The sequence below is a fragment of the Ylistrum balloti genome, unplaced genomic scaffold (assembly GCF_031769215.1).
Source record: "Ylistrum balloti isolate Yb309-2 unplaced genomic scaffold, AGI_CSIRO_Ybal_v1 Utg369614, whole genome shotgun sequence".
In the NCBI taxonomy this organism is placed as follows: domain Eukaryota; kingdom Metazoa; phylum Mollusca; class Bivalvia; order Pectinida; family Pectinidae; genus Ylistrum; species Ylistrum balloti.
In genome coordinates, this window is record NW_026781888.1 from 1,438,090 (window position 1) to 1,449,149 (window position 11,060).

At 35.7% G+C, this 11,060-nt stretch overlaps 1 protein-coding gene across 1 annotated transcript in view; it reads left to right on the forward strand.

Moving 5' to 3' along the window:
- Positions 1 to 5,291, forward strand: part of LOC132547884 (b(0,+)-type amino acid transporter 1-like) — a 35,559-nt gene extending 30,268 nt beyond the window's left edge. The window contains exons 10-13 of the mRNA XM_060211693.1: positions 2,766 to 2,862; positions 3,893 to 4,042; positions 4,445 to 4,613; positions 5,221 to 5,291. Of these exons, the coding sequence (XP_060067676.1) occupies positions 2,766 to 2,862; positions 3,893 to 4,042; positions 4,445 to 4,613; positions 5,221 to 5,291 (487 nt within the window). The remainder of the gene's footprint in view (positions 1 to 2,765; positions 2,863 to 3,892; positions 4,043 to 4,444; positions 4,614 to 5,220) is intronic.
- Positions 5,292 to 11,060: the final 5,769 nt, after the last annotated feature.

Genomic DNA, 11,060 nt, shown 5'->3' on the forward strand with positions numbered 1-11,060 from the left:
TACACATCGGTTAACCAGGTTTTGTCCTCGTAGTCATGCACAGCATGTTTTACCTGAACCCTCCAGCGTGATTTAAGTGGAAACTTCCCTTCATTTAAACACTCTAAAACTGGTTCTAATATATTGTATTTCCTTAAAATTCTCATTATATCACATACAAAACAATTATTTTCTTCAAACAGATTTACAATAAAAAAATCTCGTTAACAGTATAACAGACGATAGTGTCTTATTATCTAATCTACAAAGCCTACCGAAAAATAGCAACTTTCAAGTATCTATAAACCCTTCTATATTCGTCCAACCCAGAAGGCTGGTACACATATCGGTTCTTGTTCGAATCTCAAATCCTTGAACTGATTTGACAATAACATGCTGTGCCCTTTCTAGCATTAATACTTCTGTGTTTGTAAGATTCCAAAGTTCACAGCCATATAAGGCTGAAACATATACTTTTGTCTTAATCACTTTAGCAGTAGTAAGAGGGTTTAAAACACTAGGGTGACAGCCCGAGCGAATCAAACTCATTGGTCCACTACGAAGCTTGTTACACGTACGAATAGTGTGTTCAAAACTATTAAATTTATTATTCAACAGTAATCCAACGTGTGTTACGTCGTTAACTTCCGGAAGGGGGCAGTTATAGAGACATAGGGTTTTACCTACAGCAATTCTCTTTCGTCTTGAAAACATGACAACTTTACTCTATGTCGACGAGAATATGAACCTCCATTTTTGCTGTATGTTTCGCATAACTGCAACATATACTAAACAAAAAAAGAAAGGTAACACTACTTTATTCTGTGATTAATTAATTAACCCCTTCATAAATCCTTACCAATCATGTACGAATAAAATAATTGATCAATTCTGATAAAACTACAGTCATGGTTCATTATAAAACTTTGCGTTCAGTTGATTTTATTCGACTGTAAAGGACGTTGGGGTCAATTTCAAAGGTAACACCATTAGTAACTGATATGGTCACCGTTTGCGAAGTAAACAGCATTGCAGCGTCGTCGCACGGAACTCGTAAACCGGCGGTTAATTCGAGGAGAGATGTTGTTCCATTCAGCGATCAAGGCTTGGGCCAGCTCCTGCAAGTTTGACGGCTGATTTTGACGTTCTCTCACGCGTCGCCCAAGAACGTCCCATACATGCTCAATCGGTGACAAATCAGGTGATTTAGATGGCCAATCTAACACCTGTACGTTATTCTGCTGCAAGAAAGTTCTGCTGACGTGACTAGTGTGCGCTGGTGCGTTATCTTGTTGAAAAATGGCGCCAACGCCATGGCGTCTTAAGAATGGCAGAACCACTGGTCTTAAGATTTCGTCCCGATATCGAATGCCGGTTAAATTCCCATTTAACACAACAAGCCTGGTACGAGTCCCCCCACAAATACCACCCCAAACCATTACACTTCCGCCGCCAAACGGTCCCGTTCTGCGACGCAGCAGTTCGCAAAACGCTCCTCTCGTCGCCTCCACACTCTGCGCCTTCCGTCACCGTGTTGCAGACAAAACCTGGACTCATCTGAAAACAGAACATTGTTCCATTGTCGTAAGGCCCAACGACGGTGAACACGGGTCCAGTTACGCTGATTATTACGGTGACGTCCAGTGTAGGGACGCCGCGCTTTCAATTGGTAGGCCCTCAACCTGTTGCGGACTGTTTGGGGAGACACACGACGCCCAAACAATGTCCTTGTAGTCTCTACTGCGGTTACGAATCGATTGCGAAAGTGTATCAATCGTATACGACGGCCATCCCTGGCGATCGTTTTACGGAGTCGGCCGCTTCGGGGACGATCGGATGTTGACCCAGTTTGGTTTAAACGACTTACCAACTGGCAAATTGTCTTAACACTGCAACCAAAATGCCGTGCAACTCGACGGCGAGACTCCCCAGCCTGGATCCTGCCTACAGCCCTTTCTCTCTGTACTTGTGGCAGCCGGGACATAATGATAAAGTTGATAGATAGCAAGATTAGGTGATTTCTAAGTCCTAAGGATCTAAGGAACAGTTGTCAGTTTGAATGTTTATGAAATTCAAGCGAAGATACAAGTTAGTCGCAGAAAACCTCGTGCAGCTCTTTCGCTAATACAGACTTTCACGCTTGAATGATTTTGTTAACCCCCTTGGTATTTGTAATGTACAACATTACCATTTTCTTATATATCTCAAACTTCATTTTGTTTTCACTCATTTACAGGTATTCGCCAAGGAAACATTTTAACCTTTCCTTTTTTTGTTGAGTATATATACATATACACAATATATATCAGTTGAAGAGTTAATACAGTTTTGTCAATAATCAGAAAGTGCATCAACCAAATGGCAATTTAACTGGATACCTGTAATGCAGGAGTCGTTACCAATATCTCTGCCGTTCATTGGAACTGTAGGAAACATATAGGAATCACTCATTCTGCTCAGCGATCGACAATCGATGTTTTCACACTGGTGCCATCTTGTGTGTTTCTGTAAAGCGTGTAGTTCAGTGACGTCGTTAAAAATCCTACTGTTACATTATGGATCACTGCAGTAAGTATCCGAAATACATTACAGTCGGAACACATTTCATGAAAGCAATGATAATATTGATCCTTTGCTTTACATACCATTTTAAGAAAAAAAAATAATCCATTTTGTTGTTGTAGCTTACAACTTACCAACTTCTAGCAAAAATGAAAACAAAACATGTTTTGTTTTTACGAACAATATTGACATATCACTTACGGTAGGATTTCATACTTATACAGGATACTGTACGCTGCTGCCAGAGAAAAACAATTCCCTGAGGTTTTGTCCTACGTCAGTTGTAAAAGGTATACTCCAATACCCAGCATCATGTTAACGGTAAGTCTGGTGACAAAAATAAAACAAATTTGTAAAATTCTTATCACAGGGATATATTCTAAATTCTAATTTATTTGAAATGTAACGCGATGTTTGATCAATTAATAACAGCAATTTGTGACAGTATCACATCGATAACGATACATTTAGTCCAGATGGCAATTCCTCTTGGCATCAATGATGCATTTTGACCCTGACAAATGATGCAAAGTATGACAGGAACAGTACTGAGAACCCAGATTATCAACGAAAGTTACCTTGATTTTGAATATTATTGGCGTTACGAATCCGAAACAAAGAAATGTAGATAAATGTAATTTCACAAAAAATTCACTAAAGATATATACAAAAATAGCATGGAAATCCTTTTTACCTGAAATCAATGCTATCATTTACAATATACTGTTGCTTTGTTGAATGAATAATCATATTTGACATTGCTCGAAAATGTGAAACGTGCCATAAATCAACACTACTAACTAATGATTAGTGATAACCTATAGATAGTTTACAGAATTCATTTCAAGAAAAGTTTGGATTCATTTTCATTGTTTATATTGAAATACACATAATATTGATACAGTTAGATTAGTTTCACTTCGTTGTTTTAAGATAATAATAGCTTATTGTTGATAGTAAGGTCCCTATAATATGAAATATTTCTTTAAATCAAAATTTAGCACTAGAGGCGTGCTCTGTGACTTATCGACCTGATATCATGTCTTATCACTACGGTTATAGGAAAGTGATGTTTTTGAAAGAATTATAGACGGTAAATTCAGGATTCAATAGATACCATAAAACGAACCAATCATTATCAGGAGAAAAAAAGAAAGAATTAAGCATTTTAAATTATACAGAAGGCATAGAAGTGAGCAACACCTTTTAACACAATATAAAGATAGCTACAGATATACCAAAGGATGAACCAAACCGCACAACAGCTGTTTTCTCCAGGACTAATAGCCTATTTTTTGAAACAATTTCACTTTCTGTCCCCATTTATGTTGTTTGTTTTTGTTTTCTACAGACAATACTGGCCTTGTTGTTTATGACATTTGGTGAAATTCGGAGCCTTATCAACTTTTTCAGTTTCGCAGCCTGGCTATTTTATACCCTTACAGTTTTGGCGTTGGTGGTATTGAGATTTACCATGAAGAACTCGCATCGTCCTATTAAAGTAATATGATCAAAAAAAGTTCTTTAAATCTTTTTCATTTTTGCAATTTATTAAACAAATGTTCAAAATCACACATAAGAGTAGGTGTGTTATTAATAGCATAGAGTGACGGCGGAAATATCACGATGATCTATATATATAAAAACCCAAAATAATGCGAGAATGGGCTTATACAGATACATGTATACCCTGCCCAGTTCATCAAGAAATGGTGTATTTTTATTTCGTATTCGGATGTTACTGCGATGTGAATACCAATTAAATCTGTCTGTCTTTAGCAGGGACGCACTCCACGCTTGTTATAAATCCACGTTACTGTCTTAGTGAGGAGTTTATGAGAATTGGGCTTTGATATTAATGAAAGTCAGCTTCACCTTATACAAATTCGTTGTTTACTTTCAGATCTTCATTTTGTTTCCACTGATTTTCATAGTGTGTTCGATGTACTTAGTGGTAGCACCGATCATCCAGAATCCTACCGTTGAGTTCCTGTATGCATTCCTATTTATGTTGGGAGGACTGATATTATATATACCTTTCGCACACTGCCGTACAGATCGAGGCTGTTTCGGTAAGTGTTATCAACAAATATTTTTCCATCTTTTATATTTAACATTTTACTGTAAGTTTTGATTATTTAATATATTTCGGTAATAATTATTAATGTGTTTGTTATGTAGACTAAATAAATTAAATTTTGAAAGTTGAAGACTTGTCATGTTTCCAAAAACAATAAAAGTCATTGTCAGATATTCGTCGGTGTAAAACTCTTTCTACTAGAAATATGATGAATAATGAACATGTGGTCATACATTAAAATTAATTATTGCTATTTACGCATGACTATATAGCATATATATGATATATAGATCTGTTTTATATATCGTATTGGTTGCTATGTCATTGTTACATTAAACAGGAATTATTTCGCCTTGTCCCTTGTCACCATGGTGTCTGAACCTATTCTATTTATAACGATAATCACGTACATCTGACCACATGGTAATTGATATGTCTCAGGTAAAACTCAACAAATATATCATTCTGTTTCATCTTTATTGAATTAAGATATGGAGGTACATAGGTGCCATTCTAGGTGTTAATTCGCATCCATTTTGTTTTGAGATTAAAACAATACCATCTCTGTGGAATAATTATTCATGTATTTCAATAAACAGAATCCGTGACCAGATTAGTTCAGTATCTGATGGAGGTGGTACCAAGTCCGTACGAGCCTGGTGAACTGTGACACCACCTGGTGTGCAAATATTCTTTTCTGTGACCCGTGGGAGTGCACTCTGATTGAAACAGAAGACTTCATAAAGTTTTAATGATGAATCTCGCCATCCAAATTGTATTGTTTGTTAATGAAATCAGCAGTTAATTCTGATGATGTTAATCCTTCTGATTCAACACAAATAGTAAATTGTACACGTTTAAAATTGTCAAATAAACAGGAAATCTTCTATGGAAATAGGAAAGCCAATAGATTACATAAGACAGATTTTAAGAAAAGAAAGTATTCAGAATTCGGATATTACGTCAGTTTTTAATTTCATTCTTTGATGTTTTGCGAACACGTTGTAGTACATGGATGGTTAAATCTCCATAAAGAAGTATTGTTGTATCGTTGTTGAAGACTTGTCATATACACTTAATAATTCAATAGACTATCTTGCGTCTTGTATCAAAAATTGTATTCATGAAATAATTTGGTACTCGCAGAATCAAGATAATGTAAAATTGTAATTGTGACTGAGCCTGTTCCTCGCGGCATTAAGATCATGTATTGAATTATAATTGAATTGAATTATGGAGCTAGTTCGTCTCTCAATCTGCATTTTGACTTTTCTTTCGGTTACTTTGTATTTTCTTCAGTCACTTCCTTGGCTACTGAATTTATGCTCTGCTGTGTCTGTTTCTGATTTTTTAATTAAAGGTTATATTCATTTTTTGTCTTTTGTGCTTTCTTAACAACCACCTGTTTACTGACGAGCATCAATCACCTCCAAATCCATATCGCACTACAGAATGTCATATTTCCTTATGATATTATTATGTCGTCAATTCAATGGCTGCCTTTTACAGCTTATCAGTTTATGATGTGAATTTATGATCGGTAGATAGGAGACCTGGTTATATCAGAGCTATATCTATCAATACTAGTACAGGTATCTTACGTATAAAAATCTAATGGCCATCATAAGCTGTTCTTAATCAGATATATATCGCGTGATGTTTCGTGAGATTAAACAGCTTGATCTAAAAACACAGAATAATAATTTTGTCACTAACCTCTTGCTGCAACAACAATCGTGACCTTCGGCAATTGCTATGGCAAGTTCTATGGTTTTTTTTATTCCTAGAAATGAATACATGCATTAATTGGTCACTAATATTCAGAAGAAATCGATTTCAAACCGCCGTAACTTTGAACTGACAGATTATTTCCAATAGTTCTTGTCATACATTGTACACAATCTTTGAACGAGCGGACGGACGCACGACAGACAAAGTGATTACTTTATATCCCCTTACACAGCACATATTCAAACAAGGTAATCTTTAGGTGATCGCGCCAATAACGAGAACAGGGAAAAGAAAATACCGACATTCAACAAAATCTGAATTCAATCTCAAATTCAATATAATTAGGACAAAATCTAAACGAATGTTTACATAGATACCCCATTCCAAGAACAAGAAGAATGAGACCAGGTGTTCCTGAAGAGTATGTGTCTTCTTCTTCTTCGATGACACCTGCTATGTAAATCTTAGCCAATTCATGTAGTGTCACATTCCAAAATTAGAACAAATAAAGAACAACGCGACGGAACAACAAGTGAAAATAACGAGTATAAAATAGGCCAAACAATGTCATAATATCGCGATATAAAATATATACTTATACACTACTACAGTCAGAATTACTTTATGGTATTGTTAAAATGTTAAGGTCCGTTTAGTCTGTAACGAGATTATTGTACTCTTAAGTTTAGTAACAAGACTTTTACTAATATTGATGTTATAGCGAACAAAATAGTTTGTATGTATACGGGCAATATGTTAAAATGACTTCCGAATATACTATTCATGTTGGTGTGGGGTTTAACGTCCTTTCAACAGCTAGGTATATATGAAATTAAAAATGATATTTTACGCTACAACCACAATGGAAATAACCTGATATGTGAAAATTACGAAATTTATTTATCTGTGGTACCAGTACATCTCCCTATCTGGACTTTTCGAGATTTTGTCAGTCGCCTCGTAGGTTTCAATCCTACGGCCCGTGCGAATCATCGCTGACTTAGGAGGACGAAACAGTTGCAGAATACAGTTTAGCTTATCCTTGACACTGCCGTGCTGACTCTAAATTTATGTTAAAATGTGCTACTTGCTTGTATCTTTTGAACAATTTACAACACCATAGCGTTACAACACGCTTAATCACATTATATCGCCTCTCTTACCGGTCATAAACAGAAATGATAAAGTACTGATGTCAAACGTAGATATTTTCATTCCAACTGAATTTGATCTCTCCAAGGCAGTGGTCCCAACACATAGCGTTCTTCTTCTAGGTAAATATTCGTTAATACGTTGTGAGGCGCAGTGCGTTAGAAAGCTTAGTACTAGTCGAGAGACAAAATCTTCACCAATCCATTGTCTGTCACTTTAAGGAAATTCATATTATGCCATATCATTCCCCAGGATTGTTTAATTGTGGGACGAAATGTTGAATATTTATCTAATGGATCCTAGATAAATAGGAATCTATGTTATTCACCAACTCAACAACAACAGGCAAACGTAACAAATTTACTGGGGAAACCGAAAAAGATAACAGTGCTTAACGACAAGATATAAGTATAGTGAACATCGGCGTAAGAGTCTCTCCTTAAGATCCTTCCAAGTGTAGAAAAATATACCCGGGAAACGTAGTCAGTAATTTGTGTGGTTTTGGGTCGATACATTCCCGACATAAATAATTGCTTTCACGTTTATATGTGATGGATTAAATCTTTTTTAATTTCTTCCACGAATTTGGGTACATGATTGACAAATCGTAAAAAAATAAATACGTGTATTAGCTGATCTGTGTCTTTTGTCAGATTATCAAATCACGATACGGTTTAATCTACCTGAATATTTCCAGTATGTTTAACAAAGTTACAATAAGATTCGTTTTGTCATATATCAGCTGACACGCTTTTGCAAATAATTATATATAGTTTCGCCGGTTCATGATCTTTATTCCCTATACCTTAGTATGAGATAAGGCATTTTGTCATTTTATGTGAATTAGTTAGTAATTTGAAACTAATTTTTGGATGTATTCAGTCTGTGATCTGGTTTTGATCAGTTCACCGCAAATCTATAATTCTACATTTGTCAAATTCTATTTTTTTTTCAGTATATAGTGATTTTTTCCCCGCAGGAAGTTTTCATTACGCAGTACGTTAGGATATACACTCAATGTTATATAAATACGAATAACTCATATATCTTATTTGATTATTTGCAGCATTAAGGTATATCGGTGCTAAAAGTTCAAATTTCAAAAACCGTTTACTGGGAGCTGAATTATGTTGAATTCTGATATTCAAGGTAATAATTTCTTACGGTTTAATCTAAATTTGAACGCAAGACAATTAATATTATCACATCATACGGTTATGTCACATATATCATAAGGCACAAGTGAACCAACACAATTGCAACGTCATAGATAAGTCACGTCTTATTGAGGAAAACATTACGTACGAATCGATATATGTCTATCTGATAATGTCTATCTAATAGGGAAAGAAGTTTAAATTACTGTTTCAGACATTCGACCTACGTGACAAATACATTTTTTTACAAATCAATATTGTAAACCTAATTTGCTAAGACAACTGATGTTAGTAATGCATTATTAGGCACTTTGGAGAGTATTTTGCTGTTTCTCGGAATGATTGAATGAGTATACATTCCTCTGGTTAAGATGGGCTGGTGGAGATGTTTAACGGCTGTAATGAGGCTTCATTACATTCCATGCGTCATAACAACATGATATAGTGTTTACTGAATATTGTGTCTTAATGTTTGGCTTTCTAACACTGTCTACTTAAGGACTAAGGACGATATAACTATAGTTCACAATAGTATATTCAATGTTTTTAATACGACCAGTGAACTGTTTTCATCGTCATCGTCAACAAACCATCAATAATTCTTTTGTCACAAAAGTTGAAGCTTCCAATTTCGCCTGATTCCGCTTCTTAGCTTAAGCCTGACAGATGGCGGATTGGGGATAGCCTTTTTGGTCACGACTACTGGTGACGTCACTATCTAATGGGACTGTTGGGAACGGTTAGTATTCTTCACTGTCATGTTGATAGATTCTATGACTCAAGTTGCCGCCATTTGCCTTGACCGTGTCCTTACGTGCCATTATACAGCATGGAAATCGATAACAAAGAACTCGTTATTTCTCCTCAAGTGTCTTCTGGTCACTTTTCTTATCACTTTGATACTTTGTGTAATACCATTTCTCGTGTTTAAAAACTCACAACACGACATTTCAATCTGTAATTTGAGAGTGTTGTTTCAAAAAGACAAGCCAAACGTCATTATGTTTTTGTAACAATTACCATCTGTTTAAAACTGTTTATTATCTTGTGTATAGCCACAATCATCAGATTTATTTAGAAACATAAATTGTCTAGACGCCGCATCAACCCGAGCACTGTCAATCATTCCCAGAACCATAATAAGGAAACGTCAGCCCACTTCCTGTATTGTTCAACAGTCTGGAGAGGATGTTCAAAACATCTGTCACAAAAGCTTCACAAACTCCAAAGCAGGCAGCAAGGGTGATTTTAGATGTACGATATGACACTCCATCTGCTGATTTGTCTTGTGTTTTAAACTGATTGTCTTTAGCTGATTTTTATCGTTACAGGACAGGTTCAATGGTATACAAATGTGTCCATCATCTTGTTCCAGATTATTTTTGTAGTTTGTTTAACTTAAAGTCTGATATCCATACCAGATGCACAAGATCAAGCCATAGCAATATTTTACATATTCCTAAACATCGTTCCAAGTTTTATGGCAATAATTTTGTAGTTGCAGGAAGCCAACTCTGGAACAATTTGCCAAATGAGGTAAGGACGGCAACACGTTTTGCCTCCTTTAAACGTTCCCTCAGCTATCACCTCATGGAGCATGGATAATCAGATTTCATAATAAAATTCTCTAAAGAACTATATTAAGTCTATTCAATATTTTAGCAGATTCTTATCCTATTGTCTTACCTATAAAACGTTTAACCCATAATTAACTGTTTATCCTCCAGTGAATTTCTTGTGTCAACATTGTAAACACACATTTTTATATTATTGGTATTTTCTTGTGTCATTTTTATTTTTCTTTGCTTTTTCTTGTGTTTATTTTACTTATCGAGAACTCAGCATGTTCTTTTTGTCGTAAGGTGTTTGAATTCCGTCTGTAATCCTATCGTATACTCTTTCCGGATTCCCGAAATGAGAGAAACATTAAAGACATTCTGGAATAAATTGTGATGTAAATGATATAGGTCTTTCCCCATATTCAATACGCAGTTCACAAATCGACTAAAAGTTGGTCAACGCCATGAGAATAATTGATGACAGACCGAGATCTGGACGTCCACGTGTAACGTAGCAACATCAATAATCTCGATTTGCGTTATTTCGGAAAGATGGTCGTCAACGGGTGTATCAGCTTCGATGACAGCGTCTTGCAGACGCTTTAGTTTTGGAGCCCGATAGAGTTGGGAGCGTTACAACCAAGAACATCGTTACTATTGATTAACCTGCAAAAAGAGCTGAATTGTCCCCAATCGAACACTTGTAGGCTAAATTAAACAAAAGAGTTTGTAATAACATTCCTCTACGGACAGTAGAATTTCATGCAAACGCAGAATTAGAGACACTATAGCTATTCGGAGAGAGCACATATGATATAAAAGAACGGCCAGACAACTGTC